We start from the raw sequence: 21,959 nt of genomic DNA on the forward strand, positions 1-21,959 counted from the left end.
TTTTGTATGAGAAATGAAAAAAAAACTTAATTCAGTTTATGTCATTCGCATAAATCAGTTCATCAATGCTCACCAACTTCTGAAAGTTTTTAACTTTTTTAGTTTCCCTCTTAGACTTTCTAGCTGTTTCAAGGAAACGAAAAAATGTCTTTGTCATCAACACAGATTTTTAGAGATACGTACAAACTTAGCACTGAGGCATCTTTTTTTCTTTTCGATTAAGAATAACTTTGATTGGGATAATATAATAATATCAAACTGAAATCAAAACTCCATGTATATAGTGTACGTACGTCGTTTTGATTTCACCTTAATTAATTACTATTTTCTATACTTAAAAATTAAAAAGAAAAAGACAAAAAAGAGAACCGAAACTAAACTCAATCTGAATATTCATTTCTACAAGTATAGTAGGATCGGATCCGCGCTACAGCGCGGAAGAATATTCAATATCTATATATTTAAATATAATTAGTAGTAGAAATTAGATATACGTTAAAGTATTATAGAATATTGTATTTGTAAAAATACACACTCAGAACCTATGCTTTATGGACCAACCCGTAAAAGATTATATTAGTATATAAATATACATTTATAATAATACGTATTTACATTTTATATTTGACAAAACCAATTAGTAAAAAATAGATAATCACAATGTACTTTTTTATAAAACAACCCGTAAAATATTAGATTTGTATATATATATTTGTAAGAAATACACACTCACAGTGTATATTTTAATGGACCAACCCACTAAAAGATTGTATGCATAAAAATATTCATTTGCAAAAGATACATCCTCACAATATATTTTGAAGGATCAACCCGTAAAGAATTGCATTCATAAAAATATCAATCCTAACCTAAATATGTAAACAATTAATATAAACTCTATTGTATTATTGTGAGTTTTGCAAACCAACCCGTGCATTTTTGTAAAAGAGAATCCTATATGTATATATATATATATATATAAGATTGTTAGATTTGATTACCTTTTTGACAATATGATATTGAGAAGTAATTTTTTAGGATATTATAGATATTGTAAATCCTTATAATACAGGATTATAATACAGCAGAATTTTCAATCCAAAAAATATATCAACTTATATTTTCGGATCATTTTTTAATAATGTAGTGTTATTATATATATTTGGTTATTGTTTGTTCTTAAAGTAATGTTACAAAGCTTATAATATATTATGTAATCCAAATGAGGTAATTTTTTTACTTTAAATGATTCCATAAACCGTATAATTTTCAAATTTTAATACAAATAATACAAAATATTATGATTAATAAGTGATTGCGATTGGAACAGTGCCTTTTTTTTTCTGGCAAAACATGTAGAAAAATAAAGAATGTGTTTAATACATGACTTTAGATGGTCAAAGAAAAAAAACTATAGAAAAATATAATATCAGTTGGAATTCATGCTTGCCAAGCGTTTTTATACATATGGAACGTATTGATTATCTCCTCTTGTATGTGATGTTGAATGGAAAAATATAATATCAGCTGTCATTCATGCTTGCCAATTTTTTATTCAAATATATTTGATTTAGATCAGTAATAAAATGGATGTGGAAAAAATAAATCAATAATAAAATGGTGGCACAAAGTTAAAATGCGAAACAAAGAAAATATTCAATATTTTATCCATCTCTAAGAACATATAATCATAATCATGAATCTTATGCATCTTAGCAAGAGAAAATTATATACATTGATAAAAGGACAAAAAAGATTCATCTTAAATATTTGTTATCAGTTTAAACTTAAAAATTTAGTTAAAAAAGAGTACGAGAATACTAACCATACAAAAAAAAATTAGGCATAAAATTAAAGCATAATTTCTTGAACAGGCAATCATTATATGTTTTCGTTTTTGAGAATAAGCTGCAAAACAGATTACATAATTAGTATACTCACAAACAAACGACATGAAATATGAATGTTCCTATAACAAAAAATAAACAATGACACATTTGTTTGGCTTGATAATGAGATGTTAGGTACAATGGTTTTCATAAGAAATAGTGGAGATGTGTGATATATAATTTGCTAATAAGAATATATATATAGAGGTCATAGATAATTAGTTTAGTTTTGATTTCGAAAATAATTAAATTAGAATATATGTGTAATATTAAGTATTATTCAACTTGACATTTTAAGTGATTTGTGTGAAATTTACAAATCTTATGTAATTTAATCATGGATTTTAAAAAGTCTATTAAATTCACTATAATTGAACTGATGATTTAAAAATCTACTTTAAAATCCACTGTTATTCAAAACAATTTTGTGGATTTGGATTTTAATGATTTTTAGGATTCTGGAGGATTTGAGAGGATTTGTTTAGTTAAAAATACAGAAATCTAATCTCACGGTTTCAGGTGGGATTTGAAATTTTTTTACAGAAAATCATATCAACTTCTCTAAAATCTATCAAAATTCTAAATTTCCTAAATCCCATCAAATTCTCCAAAATTATGGTTTGAATACACCCCCTAAGTGTTTTACCATATGTAGTAATTTGAATTTATAAGCACAGTTTTGTTTAGAAAATTCTAAAAATCTGAAATAAATGATGATTTGGTAATATAAATTTCGATTATCTCGTTTCCATAGATATCTCAAATAATATAACCAAATTAAATATGTTTACCTTATATATACAATTTCGAATTTAATAGCTTGATTTTTATGGTAATAAGTTTAAACGGTTTCCCTAAATATTAGCTCATTATGTGTCTAAAACTTAATTCCTTAAAATTAATTATTGTTTTTGATTTTTCAGGTTAATATCCATACCCAACAAATGATCCGATTTGCAAGTATCCAAATGTTAATTTCGGGTTTTTTTTTTAATTTTTGACCCGACCCGATAATTTTGTACTTCTCTTTTACTTATATAGGGATTACTTATATAGGGATGAGATGCATATAAACAAAAAAGAAAAATGCATGCATCACTACAAAAAAACACTGTTTTGAATCATTTGTTTTATATATTTGTATTACTTATAATTAATGCAAATTAATTTTAAATCATTTAATTAGTTAAGTGATTTATATTTTGTTGATGCAAATATTTTACATCAGTTGACATAAATAATTGCATCATTTAATAATTGATGTTAATATGCATCAATTCCAAAAAGTGATGTTAGTTTTCTATCAATTAATATAAATGATGTTAATATTTGTTAGGGTTATAAGAAATGATGTTAAATATCTGTATCAAATACAAATAAGTGATATAAAAGTTAGGATCAATTGGATTAAGTGATTCCAATAAATGTGTCATTTACACAAATTGATGTTAAATATTTATAAATAACTGATGTTAAAATTATTGTCAATTTTTATAAATAGTTATAATAATTGTATCAATTCCTTCTAATAATAACAAATAACAATAAATAAAAATAAAATTTTTATAAAATGACGTTAAAATATCTTAAATTTCATAGAAGAAAAGGCAAATATGTACAGTACATGACTCGAAATCCAAACCAAACCCCAAAACAACTTATAGAAACTTAAACCTATGTTCTTCTAAACTAGAACACAAACAAGTTTACTACTGGCTCCACCAGAGATATACTAGCCTTGCAGTAACCAAACATCCTTCTATCATAGCCATAGGAACAGAGTACTCATAACCATCAAGCAACAACGGTGCAGCGATCACAAAAGGAATCTGAATATATCCAATAGGCATCTCACAGCATTGCCTCAATATCGATTTGTAATCAAATCCATCCGACGGTAATCCTTCCAGAGATCTACGTGTGACTCTCTGCAACGCCTCACGCCAAATTGACGCAGCTCTTTTACAAACCCCGAGACGAGATTCGAGCGACTAAGATGGGATCACACCGTCGTGATGAACAGATTTCACAATCTCCTCAGGAAGCGATTTGGTAACGACAGGTTCCGGGACAGGCAACGCAATTTGGTAACGGAAATGATCGGAGCCGGTGGAGAGCATGTGACAAGGCGGCGCCGTGGCGGTCATCTTCAACGATGGTATCGGCGAGAAAATGATTTCTTCTACTAAATTATAGAGCAAATTACAAGTTAAATAACAATATCTCTCTCTCTATATATAGATATAGTGTTTACCTTTAACAATAGATATATGTTCTTGAAATTTTATATGATTAATTATAGTGATATGGTAAAGTAAGGTGATTGGTGTACCGTGTGCAAATTTTTATACAATTAAAAATAATAAAATCATACATACACAATAACTATCTTACCTATATATAATTATAATGACGTGCATGCATTACAAGATACATTAACACGTACGTACTTGGTTTATTTAATTGTGAACATTAGTTTTGATTTATGGCTCTAGTTGGAGGAGTCTCCCTTAATGAAAATCCAATTCAGTTTTTCTTTTTTGGGCTCAAGACCTTTCTTCTCAACTAGTGTCTTTCATTAGGGTAAGAATAAAACTAGTCTGGAAAAACCTTTCTCAAAAAGTAACCTTTTTAATCTTCAAAGTCTTTCAACGTTTGTTCGTGCCGATCTTATACTTTTAGGCTTTTAGCTCTATTTCCTTTCAGTTGGTTCTGACTTCTCAGCTTTTAGTGGCTTTTGAGTGGGCTTCTCCAAGTCTTAGTCTTTTTCACAGTCGGTAAATTCAGTTATAATTTGTCTTTTTCTAGGGGACCTCATGTCATCTGCTATGGATAAAGCCCTTTTGGCGATGTCTCTTGAAGAAGTGGAAGAAAATTTACCCTTCGAGATGCCGGATTTTCCTGAGTTCATGTTTATGGAGAGAAACTGATGAGGACATCGATAGTAAACTTCCCGAAGAACCCGTTCTGCCATTGCCCGAAGAACCCGTTCTTCCATTTTCTAAAGAACCCGTTCTAACATTTCTTGAAAAACCCGTTCTGCCAACAATGATACACAAACCTATGACAAGGTTGGGAGCAAGAACCTTAAGGGAACAATTCAACAAGTCCATTGAAAGTCTTATTTCTCTCATTGAGCTAGAAGACTCCAAAGAGAAGACTCCAAAAGCATCATTTTTGCCGGTTTTACAAGGAATTAAAGAACCCGTACTTTTCATCATTTCTGAAACCATCAATGAAGGACTGGAGCGTGCATGAGAGCTATTTTCAAGGTAAGTGTTTGAATTCAAATAATAAACAATGGTTCTTTTCTTGTTTTGCAGGAATCGACCGTTGGGTCTTTATGAGTCTTTTATTTATTTAGGTCCTAAAATCGAGTCTGTTATTTTTGCAAGTTCATTTTATTTGTAATAATTTCGACCCTAGAAGGTCCCCGCTGCTAGATCGTTATATAAGGTCACTTCTCAGCACTGTAACCTTTTCAAGTTTTTATGAAATAAAATAAGAGTTTTCTTAGGTTTTCTTCTGAGATAGAAGCAACCATCCTTTTCTCCTTCTTCTTGTGTGTGAATAATCCTTGAAGACTGAGATTTGACTTATCATAGATCCTTTCATAGATCTGTGTGGCAAATCCACCCATCTATCCTTTCATCTTCCATTGCTACCGATTAAACAAAACAATGTTTTCAACCATTTGTCTATTCGCCATCTCTTCGCTGCGTTCCATCTATCACCCAACAAATAGGCAGAACAGTGTTATCAACCATTTGCCTATTTCCATTTATCCACGTGGGTTCCCTCATCTGGGTTCCTATATCATCTGGTATCATAGCTAAACGCTCAAAATCAGGTTTTATCTATCCCTTTTGTTTCATTTTGTTTCCCTTTGTTTGCTTCGGTTTGTGTCTGTTTCAGTTCGTTTTGTTTCAGTTCATTTTTCACTTTTTTAGATCTGTTATTTTCGTGTGTCTTTGCTCTATTTTGATTGTTTATCTTCTAAAAAGAAAATCCTAAAAAAATTTCGTTCAGATCTGTTTATTTGATTGCCCAAAACCTCCCAAATCCTAGATCTCAGTTTTTGGCAGTTTTCCATATTTGGACCTTTCGACTTCCTGTGCACTTGATCTCTTTTTCCTTATCTTACTAAAACGTTTTTGAACCATGAGAGAACAAGGAGGAGAGGTGAACATGTCTGAGAGGCTTACAGCTATTCAAGCCCAACTCCAAACGCTTGGTGATCGCATGACATGAATTGAACAGCCCCTACTTGCACCAAGAGCACCAGTTCGTAACTTGCCAAGAGGAAACCATGAGGTTGATAATGTAGATCAGTTTGACTCTGAGGAATGATGCGGACATCAGAACTAAATCAAACCGGGAGCATGGCGAACCAACCGGTCTACACACCAAACCGGTCCATGAAGAGCATCTTGGAGAATCTTTTCCCAAATGGAGTTATGATCAAGCACAAAGAGAAGGGTTAATTATTCATCATCAAATTAACTCTAAGAAGTCCAATGGTTCAAGAGGGATCAAGCATCATCATGTCAAATCACCTTATTGTTGGGATATGACTGTTGCACTCTTTTTCCCTTGTCTAGGGTTTTTCCCACTGGGTTTACCTAAAAAGGTTTTTAATGAGGCAACACCAAGTCATCAAGGAATCATGTACCATTCAAATGATTCAAAGATGACACAAGAAGTCATAGCTGAAGTACTTGTTGGACTACACGCTGGACCTGCTGAACTACTTGCTGACAGACATGCTGAACTACTCGCTGATGGACTTGAACTACTCGCAGATGAATCAGACATCATTGCAAGCTATGAAGAGTTTCGGCCTTTTGACACCTGGACCAGCTTTAGAGGAAGCCCACACCCCTATTTGATTCACCATAAGTCCCCAGCCCATGGAGAACAACCCATGAGAAGACCCAAGTCCAAACCACCCTTTGAATCATGTTCGTTGATATACTTGGAGCCAGATAAGGAAACTTCCATTTGCCTTTACTTGGACATGCCTCAAATATACATATGGGACCCAAGAGAGCCTTTACATCCACTAGAGAATATTTGGAGGATATTCACACGCAATAATAGCCATTGGATCAGGCGGATTCAATTCTATTATTACTTGCCTTTTTCGGACCCGATTGTCATCAATGCACAACGACTAGTTCCTATTTTATTTTTGTGCATATTCGAGTTTCCACAAGTGCCTAACAAGCTTCCAAGACGTCACCACTTCCTCCCAGAGTTAATGAGATACAAGGCACATCTTCTTGCCTTATTTGGAATGATTCTACACTTAATGGTCTAACGATCATTTTTTTCATTAATTGTTGCGATTTATTTCTTGTTTTAGAACACTATTGTTGAGCCTATATATGCTCATTAGTTCGTTCATTGTAAATGACCCTTGATCATTTTAAAAGTAATAGAAACGTTTTCTTCTTTACAAAGTTTGAGTCTTTGTATTGCTTTGTTCTTTAGTTCTTTGTGAGTGATTCACTTAGTGCTTCAGAATCCTACGGATTAAGTTTGTTGAATGATTCAACATCCTTCATTCGTTCATTGATCGAGCGAGTCGATTATCCCACCGATTGAGCGAGTCAATCACCCATCTATCCATCGTACCACCCCTTGATTCACGAGAGAGTGCTTCAGAGCCAGCACGTGAATTCCACCTTCCACAAGATAAGCTTGGAATCTCTTGATCCTTGTGTGATCTTAAGTTGGAGTGATTCCAATCTTATATCAAGGAAGAACATCCTGATCTTAATCAACACCAAAGGCCAAGGAGACACTACCAACAAGGTAAGGGACGAGATGAAGGACATAAGAGAAGGAGACTATGATCTTAAGCTCAATCCGCCGACATTTGCTGGAAAGGTTAATCCTGAAGCTTACATTGATTGGGAAAGACGTATGGATCATATATTTGGATACTACAACTTTTTTGAACAGAGAAAGGTATCCTTAGCTGCTGCTCAACTTACCGACAATGCCTTAGCTTGGTGGGATAGAGAAGGAGGCATAGACATATACCAATCACCACTTGGGATGATATGAGGTTTCAGCTAAGAAAGAGATATGTCCCAGCTTATTACCACCGAGAGCTACAAAAGAAGTTCCGCAAGCTCTCACAAGGAAGCAAATCTGTTGAGGAATACTTTGAAGAGTTTGAATCTCTTAAAAACAGATTGGAGGTAGAAGATTCTGAGGAGAACTTGATGGCGCAGTTTCTAGATGGTCTTCATGATCGGATTGCTAGAAAGGTGGAAAGAAAAACATATCATGATCTTGAAGAGTTGTTGCACCTAGCAGTCCAAGCTGAACAACACATCAAAAGGAAGACAGCCTCTACTAACCGCAGTAAGACTCCATGGACACCACCACCTCAAAAACCTTTAGACAAGGGAAAATCTCTTGATGTGGACCAGAGATTTAAAAGAGCTGAAATGAGGCATCAAAAGTAACCAAACCAGAGCAAGGTAAGCCTACTAACCAAAGAGCTCATGATATTACTTGTTTTAAATGTCATGGAAAAGGACACTATGCACGGGAGTGCCCAAACCAGCGAGTGATGATCCTTAAAGCCAATGGAAAGTATGAATCACAAGATGAGGAAGAAGAAAGTGATGAATCTGACAAAGATATTGTGGACTATCCAGAGATGGGAGAGCTTCTAGTCATAAGAAGGGCTCTTAGCACTCTTTTTGATCCTAAAACAATTCAAAGAGAAAATTTCTTCCACTCTCGCTGCTCCATAAACTCCAAGGTATGTAGCTTAATCATTGATGGTGGTTCATGTACTAATGTAGCCAGCAAGTATTTGGTTGATAAGCTAGGTCTCCAAAAGACAAAGCATCCCCATCCATATCGACTTAAGTGGCTCAATGATGAGGTTGAACTAAGGATCTCCGAGCAAGTCACCAGACCATTCACCATAGGCAAATATTCAGACCAAGTTGGGTGTAATGTGGTTCCTATGCAAGCTGGACACCTTCTTTTAGGACGGCCATGGCAATTTGATAAGGAGACTTTACACAATGGTCGAAGCAACTACTACCCTTTCTCGCACAACAACAAGAGGCATACTCTAGCTCCACTCACCCCTCAAGAAGTGCATGAAAGGCAACATACCATGTCAAAGGGAGCTAAGTCAAATAAAACTAATCTTTACATAACATCTTCTACTGTCTTGAAATCTATTAATTCACAGGACAAAGTGCTACTAATGATCTTCACAGATGGGAATTATGTGAATCAGGAATTTAGGATTCCTAAACCATTCACTATTGATTAATCTGACATGCTCATAAGTTACGATAATGTATTCTCCCCAGCTTTGTAAATACTAAATAGTAAATACTCTTTGTTTATTCTCGTCTTAATCCTTTTTAGAAAGAAAAAAGTTGGAACCATTAGATTTCTACGTTGATGTAAAAGCAAACAACTACTAAAGTTGAAAAACTACGAAAGGGTCATGTTCCTACATTTCCCAACAGAAAAAGCAAAAGATTTACATAGTAGTTAGTTAACCCCTGATGGTATAACCCGAGACCTTCAATGAAGAGAAATCGCTTCTGAACGTCCTCTTTAGAGACACAACTCACAGTTAGATAAGGCTGTTCAGATTTGGATGTAGCGTGGACCAAAAAAGAAAACACCAAATCTCTCGATACTCGTTCATCGGTTTTAAGCTACTTGAACTTCTCCTTCTGTAAATAATGCATCATAGACTTAGTTAGCGTTTTGCAATATTTGATCCCACAATGTCAAATGCAGAGAAAAGGGAGACTATAGGCTGTCTTACCAAAGAGACGAGTAGCCATATTTGCTTGTTCATCCACATCAAAGTTCAACTTCTATAAAAGAAAAAATACCCACAATCGTAGAACTCACATTATAAAAAAATAAAAACTCTTTCTCTAAAGCACAAGACAAGAACTATGTGATATAATTAACTTACAGAAAGCAAAATGCACATAGAAACATACCCGTAGAACATGACTGATCTCAAAAGAAACACATATGCTTCTAAGTTGTTTTTCTTCCTTGTAGAGCTTCGACAATACCTCATGGTTTACCTTCCATTGACCTTTCATCTGTTGTTCTCAGAAACCATTAAGAAGGTGAGAGAGATAATGAAACTACCTGACCCGTTTTTTTTTAAGAAATAATATATAATAATAATAAATAAACTACAACTAGCGGTCCCATATCCACTAGCCACCCAACCACAATCACAACCAACAGCGGAAAAACAAATACCAATATCAAATAAATCCAATAAATAATAACCAATAACCACTTATAGCAATTCCAATAACCAACAATAGGGAATACATAGAACCAACAATCCTAACAATGTTTTAATAACCCAAGTCTAGTAACCTACCAATGCCAGACAACAACCAGTCGAGTCCCTAGAACATCCTCCTCTTCATCGCCTTGATTCCACGATCACACTTTGCCTTTACCTGCACCACAAACACAAATTGCAATGCATGAGTATTTTATAAACACTCAGTAAGGCAATCCTCCCATCTACTGGACTATACACAAGCAATAGAGATACTCTAACCATCAAACAACATTCAACAAACAAACCAGGCTCTGCATCGACCGACACAAGGCTTGCATCGACCGACACCAACTGGGGACTGCATCGACCGATGCTTGATATGCATCGACCGATGCAAGGTTCAGTTGCATCGACCGATGCTCCCATTGCATCGACCGACGCATGCTCGACATTACGCGGAAACCCTAATTGCATCGACCGACACCTCCACATGGCATCGACCGATGCTCCTAAGTCAATCCGCGCCGTCCTCGCACTGCATCGACTAACGCACATGCCGAGCATCGTTTTCTCCGAAGCTTCTCAACGGATCTTTGTTCCTACAAGCAACAAACTCGATCCCAAGCCACAAGAAAGCTTCCTAACGCCTCAAATAACATTCTAACAAGCCTAACAACACATAAACATACAGATCAGAGAAATCTCCAGCTTAGATAAGCCATGGTCATGTACTTACCTCTGCCACAGAAGAAATCCGACCCTAACAAAAGAAGAAAACGCTCCAATGAAAGCTCCTAGGAAGATCCCAGCTACAGATCTCTACAGAAACAGCTTCCAACTCCAAGAATCTCCCAAGAACGCTCAAGAACACGAAGAACTCTTCTCTCTCCCTTTAGTTTCTCCCAAAACGGCTGAGCTCGCCTAATGAGACAAAACACGAACTTAAGGGTTTTTTCCTTACCCAAAACGCAGCGTTTAACTTAAAACTCGACCGAGAAAACCGGGATTTCGGTTCACGGATATTACATCAGTCAAGGACTCTCGTGCAACCGTCTCCACGGCCCGCACACCTCCGACCGATGTACGAAAGGTCACCTCTAGGTGATAGACTCACGCTCCAGACATTATTTGCTCTCAACTTTTGGATTTTCCCTTACTCACAGGCCTAAGCCTTGAGTTTTTATTGGCTCCTTACAGACTGAAGCCTGCATGCCAAAGTATTGGCTCCTCATCGGGTTGCCACCCTACAGCGCGCCCCCGAATCGTCATCCGAAGTCGATATACCAACCATACTCCCAACCCACAAAGTCTTAGAATATGACGGTACTAGGAGAACCTAAGTCCCCCAAGAGTCGCAAGCAAACAATTCTGAACACGTCTGAGTCCTACCCCTATCTAGGTTTCCTCCTCGTGGCTCGCGTAAGACAACACGATGTCCTACCAACCACATACCCCCTCACTGGAATACCTCATGACCACCAACGATCATCTCACTACCCCACAGGCCGCCACAAAGGCCAAACAAATGTCCTAACCAGGACCGCCACCAAGGACAAACAAATGTCCTAAATAGGACCGCCACCAAGGCCAAACAAATGTCCTAAACAGGACCGCCACCAAGGCAATTCATCCCGAAGGACCGTCACAAAGACCGCTCGTCCCGAAGGACCTCCTCAACAGACAACTCTGGCTAAACAGCCCGCCAGAAAGGCCACACATCTGGCTAAACAGCCCGCCACAAAAGCTACATAATGGCTAAACAGCCCGCCACAAAGGCCACACACGGATAAACAGCCCGCCACAAAGGCCACACACGGATAAACAGCCCGCCACAAAGGCCACACACGGATAAACAGCCCGCCACAAAGGCCACACACGGATAAACAGCCCGCCACAAAGGCCACACACGGATAAACAGCCCGCCACAAAGGCCACACACGGATAAACAGCCCGCCACAAAGGCCACACACGGATAAACAGCCCGCCACAAAGGCCACACACGGATAAACAGCCCGCCACAAAGGCCACACACGGATAAACAGCCCGCCACAAAGGCCACACACGGATAAACAGCTCTCCAAGGCTCACAATCACCAAAAATGGACAACTTCTAACTCACATAAAACTTTCCGTTTTTAGACTTCCACTTTTGGAAACTTTCCTTTTTAGAAACTTCTATTTCAGGAAAACTTTCCCTCGAACACCGCCTCACGGAAACTTCGTACCCCGAACACCACCTCATCTTGTTACATAGTCGCACAACCAACCACCCCTAAGCGACCAAGTAAACAAGAGAGATGGGCTGGAATACTTTATTCCCGCTCCAGCCACATACTACAACTAAGACCACGCTAGACAAGTTCAAGTCGCGACCTGCTTCTCGAATCACTTCTTGAACCTTGCCTTCATCCTCGCCTCTGGCTCCAAAGTCTGCTCCTGAAAACCATCACAGTCCTATAGGACTCTCATCAAAGGAATCTTCTTCTTCCGAAGTTCCTTGATCCTACTCTCGAGCACCCTCACTGGTCTCGCTTCCAAAGTCATGTTTGGCTGAAGATCCTCAGGAATCTTAGCCAAAAACTGATCATCCTCACGGAGACACTTCCGCAACATAGACACATGGAAAAACTTATGAAATGCTCGCATAACCTCAGGTAGCTCCAGTCAATATGCCAGTGGTCCAACTCGCTCAATCACTCTGAACGGACCCATATACCTCGGACTCAACTTAGTCACAGTCAATGTCCTGTTCGGACTCCGCAACATGGCCATCTTGAGGTACACTCTATCTCCAACCTGAAACTCAAGATCTCTCCTCCTCCTATCGGCATAACTCCTCTGTCGATCCTGAGCTTCCTTCATGTTCTGCTTTAGAACCTGAATCTTCTTGGAGGTCTCCTGAACAAAATCTGCCCCGTACATGCTCATCTCCCCCACCTGAGTCCAGCATAACGGTGTACGACACGACCTCCCATATAAAGCCACATAAGGGGCCATCCCGATACTCGCCTGGTACACACATCCTCAACAATCGAGCACACACATCCTCAACAAATCCTACAACGTCTAGATCGTCCTCTCTGACTGTGCATTTGTCTCGGGATGATAAGCTGTATTCATATGCAACTTAGTGCCCATCTCTGCCTGAACGCTCTCCAGAACACCGAAGTGAACTTAGAATCCCTATTGGACACAATGCTCGATGGCACCCCATGCAATTTGACAATCTCCTTCACATAATTCTTAGCCAACACCGCTGCTCGATCAGTCTTTTTAATGGCCAGAAAATGTGCCGACTAAGTCAACCGGTCCACAATGACCCATATAGCATCAAACGTTCTGGACCCTGGGAAACCTACCACGAAGTCCATAGTAATCATATCCCACTTCCACTCCGGAATGGGAAAACTCTTCAGCAATCCACCTGGTACCTGATGCTCAGCCTTCACTAGCTGACACACATCGCACCTCGCAACCCAACTAGCCACGTCCTTCTTCATCCCGACCCAGTGATAGTACCTCTTGAGATCACGGTACATCTTAGTCGCTCCTGGATTAATAGAGAACATGCTCGCATGAGCCTCCCTCAGGATCTCCTTCCTCAACTCCTCATCCTTAGGCACACAAATCCGCCCATGCACCAAAATAGTACCATTAGCCGAAACCTGATACTCTGAATCAACATCCTTTGAGGCATTCACCAGCCCCAAATCCTTCTCCTGAGCCAACCGCACTATGCTCAACAGATCTGCTCTATCAGCTGCCATCAAACCCAACGGCTCCTGTGAAACAGCACACAGACTCAACGCACTGATCTCTCCTACCAAAGACTCCATATCTTGCTCCTGAGCCGAAGCTGACCGCTTCCGACTCAAAGCATCAGCAACCAAGTTAGCCTTACCAAGGTGATAGGCTATCTCCAAATCATAATCCGCCACCAGCTCCATCCACCGCCTCTGCCTCAAATTTAGCTTAGACTGAATGAATATATATTTCAGGCTCTTATGATCTGTAAACACATGTACCTTTGCACCATAAAGATAAGATCTCCAAATCTTCAGGGCAAAAACTACATCACCCATCTCCAGGTCATTAGTAGGATAGTTGTTCTCATGCTTCCGCAACTGCCGCGAAGCATAGGCAATCACCTTCCCATGCTGCATCAACACACACCCCAAACCAACCCTTGATGCATCTATATAAACCACATAGGGTTATCCCTGCTTAGGCAAAGCCAAAACTGAAGCAGTAGTCAACATCTCCTTCAGGCTTGCAAAGCCCTCCTCGCACTCCTATGACCAACCAAAAAGAACATACTTCCCTATCAACTTAGTCATAGGATGTGCTCTGCTCGCAAACCCCGCACGAACCTCCTGTAGTAACCTGTCAACCCAAGAAAACTCCTAATCTCTGTGGCATTCTGCGGTCTAGGCCAATCCCTGATAGCTTGAATCTTCTCCGGATCTACAGAAACACCATCTACAGACACAATGTGACCCAGAAACCCATCTCACACTGCCAGAAACTACACTTGTTCAGCTTAGCAAACAACTTCTGCTCACGCAGCTTCTCTAAAACTGGTCTCAAATGCACTGCATGCTCCTCAGGACTCTTAGAATAAACCAGGATGTCGTCGATAAAAATGATGACAGACACGTCCTGAAACTCCTGAAACACGTTGTTCATCAATCTCATAAACGTTGCTGGTGCGTTAGTCAACCCGAACGACATCACCACAAACTCAAAATGGCCATACCTCGTCTTGAAAGCCGTCTTCCTCACATCTACCTCATCTATCGGGATCTGATGATAACCCGACACCAGATCTATCTTGAAGAACCAAGTAGCACCTCTCAACTTATCCAACAACTCATCAATCCTCAGAAGAGGGTACTTGTTCTTCAGAGTGACCCGGTTGAGACCCCTGTAATCAATACACAAGCGGAAACTCCCATCATTCTTCTTAACAAATAACATCGGCGCTCCCCACGGTGATACACTAGGACGGATGAATCCCTTGTTCAACAAATCCTCTAACTGCTTCTTCAGCTCTGCCATTTCTGCTGGACCCAATTTGTAAGGAGCCTTGGATAACGGTGTCGTCCCTGGTTCCAGTTCAATCGTATAAAGATCAGAGCGAGATGGTGGTAATCCCTGCAATGACTAGAACACATCCTCAAATTCCTCCACGGCCTGAATAGCGCTAACCGTAGACTTTTCCACTGACTCTAGCATAGATATAACCAAATAAGCCTCACGGCCCTTCTCGATCATCTTCCCAGGCTGAATGGCCGAGATCACGAGACTCCCCGAAGTCGGTCTAATCCCCTGAAAAACCAACTTCCCTCCTAAGCGCTTAAACTCCACTCTACCCCGATGACAATACAGATGAACCATATGCTGATGCAACCAGTCCATCCTTAAGATAACATCATACAACTCCACTGGGTTGATAAACAAATCCGCAGGCCCAGACTCCCCCGCGATCTAAATATCAATACCCCTCGCTCGACAAATGAATCTCAGAAACTTGTCTCCAGCAACTCTGAAAACTCCCGCACGCTCTCTGGGATCTCCCCCGATACCCGTACTCTCTTCACACTTCGGGGTAATGAAGCTATGAGTAGCTCCAGAATCAAACCTAACATGGGACTTAAACCCTCCCACCAACAAGGTCCATACACAAATTCATGTGTTGAGAACCTAACACTTTATCATAAGACAACATAAAATCTGAACTTACTAAGAATTTACAAAGACAAAGTACCAGAAATTATACCTGTATCTCCCCGACACTGGTTCCACCAGTCTCTGCAGTCGTGTAAACCTGTGGCGCCTGCTCAATCCGTGCCACCTGCTGGCCTCCTGGTTGCACCTGCTGCAACGCTGTCACTGCTATCCGCTGCAACTTGGGACACAAGGGCCTGATGTGCCCTAACTCCCTGCAATGATAGCATACACGACCTGTTGCCGTCCGAGCACTCCTCTTGGGACAGCTAGCAACTTGTGATCCTTACTCTCACAACCGAAGCAACTCGCACCACTAGGCCTCTACATAACCTCCAATCTACTCTTGGTTCCCTGCGCAGGCTTGCCGCCCCTGCTATAACCTCCCTGATGATGAGCCTTACTAGGCTGAACTGCTGGGCTAGCCGCCACTAATTGTGCCCGGATATCCTCCTTGATCCCTGCTGCAGTCTCAACCAGCTCTTCACGCGTAGCATAACTCCTCCCTCTACAGTGAACCCTCAACTCGTCACGTAGGGCCCTCAAAAACTCCTGATTTGAGCCTCCTCAGTCTCCATATCCCGACCCCCATACCTCAGAGTCGACTGAACTCCAAGTCAAGCTCCCGCACTGCCGAGTCCCCTGAGCTAGCAGAAGGAACTGCACCTCCAACCTATCTAGTGCCTCTCTAGGAAAATACTTTTGGTTGAACTCCAAGACGAAGTCAGCCCAAGATATCTCCCTCTGCACTCTCCTAGCAGCCATTACACTCCACCACAACTGAGCATCAGCAGTCAAATGGTGGACCCCAATGTCCACCCAAAACTCCTCAGGACATCTCAGAGTATGGAAGTTACGTTCCACACTCGTCCTCCACGCATCCACAATAGTAGGATCAATACCTCCCGAAAACCGCTCGGTACCAATACGGCCCATCTCTCTCAGCATGCTGACATAACGAGTATGAACCCATACATCCGCAGCCACTGGCTGCTGCTCCTTCGCCACCACTGGTGGCACTACCTGAACCTGAGCTGTTGCCATTGGCGGCAACCGCGCTATCAACTGTGCCAGCAAACCCGCAAGGTCGACACTCGGGACTCCACCCACTGGGACTCCCACACCTGGAAACCTAACATCACCGGCTACTGGAGCATCAACACCGCCCCCTCCGGCCACACTCATGGAATCCCCCTGGATACCATCCGACTCGCCAACACCCTCGGCTGTCACACTCTGGTCTGCAGTCTCACTGACCATTGGGACTCTGCCCCTACCACGACCACGTCCGCGTCCATGACCATGTCTGCGTCCACGACCACGACCATCAACAGCACCCTCTCTAGCCATCTACACTACCATGAACAAAAGGCTAAGCACCGTGGTATCACATTGTACGCTCGAAGAGGATTTTCTAGGACTTCATTCCACACACAATTGACTAACTCACATAATCAATCAAAGCATGCAATCCCAACATCAACAACAGAAACCTAGTGAACCCAAACCTAGAACCGTAAGGGCTCTGATACCAAACTGAAACGACCTGACCAGTTTTTTTTTTAAATAATAAATAAACTACAACTAGCTGTCCCATATCCACTAGCCACCCAACCACAATCACATCCAACAGTGGAAAAACAAATACCAATATCCAATAAATCCAATAAATAATAACCAATAACCACTTATAGCAATTCCAATAACCAACAACAGGGAAAACATAGAACTATCAAACCTAACAATGTTCTAATGACCAAATCTAGCAACCTAGCAATGCCAGACAACAACCCATCGAGCCCCCAGAACATCCTCCTTTTCATCGCCTTGATTCCACGATCACACTTTGCCTTTAACTGCACCACAAACACAAATTGCAATGCATGAGTATTTTATAAACACTCAGTAAGGCAATCCTCCCATCTACTGAGCTATACACACAAGCAATAGAGATACTCTAACCATCAAACAACAATCAACAAACAAACTACGCTCTGCATCGACCGACACAAGGTGAAACAACCCTTCCCGTTTTTTTTTTTAATAAAAATACTAATTCACTAGTGGTCCCATACCCACTAACAACCTAGAAACAATCAACAACAGCGGATAACCAAAAAAATTCCATTAAACCAATAACCAACAATGCAATAATCCAAAATCAACAATGAAATAACCAAGTTCCAACATTCTACAATGTTCTATGAACTCAACACTAGCAACCTAACAATAGCTAGATCACAATCATTCAAGCCTCTAGAACATCCTCCTCCTCATCGCCTTGATTCCACGATCACACTTTGTCTTTACCTGCACCACAAACACATATTGAGATGCATGAGTATTATTTAAAACACTCAGTGAGCCCATCCTCCCATCTACTGGGCTATACACACAAGCAACTGAGATTCCATTGTTAAGCTAAACAAATAACACAATCAACACATCAAATATGGTGTCGACCGACACCACACTGGTGTCGATCGACACTACTTCTGCAGACGCGAACTGCACGAACTCGAGCGTCGATTCACCGTTTCAAATCATCTCGAAACCGTCCCAAACTCACCCAAATGCCTTAGGAACCTATGGGAAACACAAAAACAACAAACCCAAGCAAGCAAACACCACAAATAGACAAAGAACAGCCAAACAAAAGAGATCTCAGGCTTAGATCAGCCATGGTCAAGCACTCACCTCTTTTGCAGGAAGATTTGATTGAGAAACGGTTGAAACAACACCTTAGGAAGCTTCTCCTTCGTTCCCAACAACAGCTCTCCCTTCTACAGATACAGTTCTCGCCAAAAACCACCAAAAACAAGCCAAAATCTCAAAAACCACAAGTTCTCTCCTTTCTCTCTTTTTCCTCTGCAAACGGCGACGACAACACCTTCTAAAACCCTTAACTTGTCGCTTCCCCTCTTATATACTCGGTTTAGATAACTAAACCAAACCAACCAAACCAAAAATTGTGAATTAAAACCAAACCCGACAAACCCAGAAATAGTGGTGTCGATCGACACACACCTGGTGTCGGTCGACACTCACTCTAAAAATCCAAAAACTGGTTCGCAGATGTTACACAAGGCTTGCATCGACTGACACCAACTGGGGACTGCATCGACCGATGCTTGATATGCATCGACCGATGCAATGTTCACTTGCATTGACCGATGTTCCCATTGCATCGAACGACGCATGCTCGACATTACGCGGAAGCCCTAATTGCATCGACCGACACCTCCACATGGCATCGACCGATGCTCCTAGGTCAATCCGCACCGTCCTCGCACTGCATCGACCGACGCACAATGTGCATCGACCGACGCACATGCCGAGCATCGTTTTTCCCGAAGCTTCTCGCCGGATTTTCGTTCCTACAAGCCACAAACTCGATCCCAAGCCACAAGAAAGCTTCCAAACGCCTCAAATAACATTCTAACAAGCCTAACAAACACATAAAGATACAGATCATAGAAATCTCCAGCTTAGATAAGCCATGGTCATGCACTTACCTTTGCCACAGAAGAAATCCGACCCTAACACAAGAAGAAAACGCTCCTAGGAAGCTCCTAGGACGATCCCAGCTACAGATCTCTACAGAAACAGCTTCCAACTCCATGAATCTCCCAAGAACGCTCAAGAACACCAAGAACTCTTCTCTCTCTCTTTAGTTTCTCTCAAAAGCGGCTGAACTCGCCTAATGAGATAAAACACGAACTTAAGGGTTTTTTCCTTTACCCAAAACGCAGCGTTTAACTAAAAACTCGACCGAGGAAACCGAACATGCATCGGTCGATGCACTATTTCGGTTCGCGGATGTTACATATAAGCATCTATGATTAATTTAAACCACCTAAAATTCACTGGACAAACCTGCATACAGACTAGCTTGGAGTCACTTTTCACTTTAATTTTCGTGTAACCTTTCTCAATAGCATGCTTCAATCCTAGGATTAATCCATGATATTCTGCTGCATTGTTTGTGGCAATTCCTAAACCTTGACGTATTTTACAAATCTGTTCTCGAGAAAATTGATATTAAGATACAGAACTGCATTCTCTAATTAAACAACCGTGGTTTTAAAAGAATTGATACCAAGCTTCCGTCTTCAGTTTTCAGTACTGCTGCAGCGCCTGAGAGACCAGGGTTTCCTTTTGATGCACCGTCAAACTCAATAATGCAAGTTTCCTACCACATTAGGAGAAACAGAATTATATCAACTTGAGAAAAAGATTCTGCATCCAGTCCATTGAAACTATGAAGTATAAGTGATATCAAAACACGCACATCTGAGGTATCACGAGATGACTTCAGCTTCGCAAGCTTTTCCAAGGGATCAAGTGACATGGAAGCTGAAGGAAGTTGATCCTGTGAAAAATGAATACACATGCAGTGAGCTTAATTCTTTCTCTCATAATCATCCAACTTCAAACTACAATCTATGACAGTTAATATAACCACTCGGTTCAAAATCCAACATCACGAATCAAGGCAAATGCAGATCACAATATAATATTCACCTGGAAAAGACCAGGAGCAAGAGCTCCAAACATATCCTCTTTCAAGTCTGAAGCTCTAAAACAATAGAGTGGTTTCTTCATTCCAACAGAAGAAAGATACTCATCTGTGTCTTTGAGCAACGAGTATCCCTTATAAACGCTAACCGGAAGATCATGTACCTGCCACAGCAACTTCTCTTATAATTCCACCTAAAGAAAAAGTATTTATATACATACACAAGAGATTGAAAAGGTAAGATGAATTCACCGAAGATCCAACTTGAGATTGACAATCACTTAAATCCTTATAGATTGCAACAATGTCACCCTTACGAACAACGAAAAAGGCGTCTTTCTCTTTATCCGAAACAGCGCTGCTTGACGTTTTTGATTTAGCAGTCGTTGATCTTGATGAGTAGCAATGAACACTAGATAGTCCAAGTGCATTCACACATGAAGAAGGCTTTATAATGGATTTTGTAGGCATATTATAGAAGAAGCATTGATTCCAAGGAAAGTGAGAACTGATGACATAGCTGGACTTCTTAAACAGTCCCAAGTACTTCATACCCTTACAATGTAGTTAATTACAGCCACTGAGAGATTTATGGAAGAAAAACAAAAAAGCACACAACTTTAGTTAACTACAGAGACACAAGACCAAACTTTAGGATTATATATATCGCTATTGAAGAACACTGAAGCTAATAGCCTATTCAAAAATCACATTTTTCGCACAAAGACCACTAATAAGATACAAGTGGGACGATCGAAAGAGAAGAAAACAAAAGAAGAGACAACATACCTGAGAGGGTTTCGAGGAGGAAGAACCTCACCGGAGGCCTTTTTCTAGTCGGCGTTTGTGATTGGAGTTGTTTGAGCGGTGTTTCCGGTGACAACGAGACGCTGTAGTGTACCGGAACTGGAACTAGAAGTCAATTTTTTTGGTCTTTTCGTTTAGTATAAAGCAAGATTCGAAACGACGTCGTTATGAATCCCTATTTCGAAATCACCGTCGTTTAGCGTAAAACGTACTTTACACAAAAAGTTTTAAATTGGGTGGTTTAATCTTATGCATCTTTGTTTTGCCCAAAAATATAAAAAAAAATCTGTATGCATCTTTCATCTTTGTATGGAACATGAATCATGAATGTTACAGAGATTGTTCATTGTTAATATAGATCTTGCATTGGTCTCTATTAATAATTCCTAGGGGATAAATTGATCATAGGGTTTATACAAAGTCTCGCAATAAGCTAAATCTTTTTTTTTTAACAACAACCAAAAGATTGACTTACACAATCCAGTTAACATAGGTACCACATGCGATTGAGTACATACTTGTTGTGCTAATCGATCTACAAGTACATTTGCATTTCTTGAGATCAAGGTCAACGAGAAACTTGAGAATTCTTCCATATCTACCTTGATGTCGTCGAAATAGGTAGAGAAAGCCGGCCAGTCACACGGTGAAGACACCATTTTCACCAAATCTAAGCAGTCTGTGAGAAATGCTACATTCTTGAAAT

At 40.0% G+C, this 21,959-nt stretch overlaps 1 protein-coding gene across 1 annotated transcript; it reads right to left on the minus strand.

Moving 5' to 3' along the window:
- On the minus strand, positions 9,392-21,335 carry LOC104761102. The gene is made up of 9 exons (XM_010484135.2): positions 21,236-21,335; positions 20,699-21,026; positions 20,452-20,610; positions 20,219-20,299; positions 20,027-20,119; positions 19,804-19,947; positions 9,893-10,000; positions 9,709-9,760; positions 9,392-9,613 (listed from the first exon to the last, which is right to left on the minus strand). Exons 2-9 carry the CDS (start codon positions 20,996-20,998, stop codon positions 9,591-9,593), a joined length of 960 nt encoding a protein of 319 aa, XP_010482437.1. The 5' UTR covers positions 20,999-21,026; positions 21,236-21,335; the 3' UTR covers positions 9,392-9,590.

The sequence above is a fragment of the Camelina sativa genome, chromosome 18 (assembly GCF_000633955.1).
Source record: "Camelina sativa cultivar DH55 chromosome 18, Cs, whole genome shotgun sequence".
NCBI classification, from domain to species: Eukaryota; Viridiplantae; Streptophyta; class Magnoliopsida; order Brassicales; family Brassicaceae; genus Camelina; species Camelina sativa.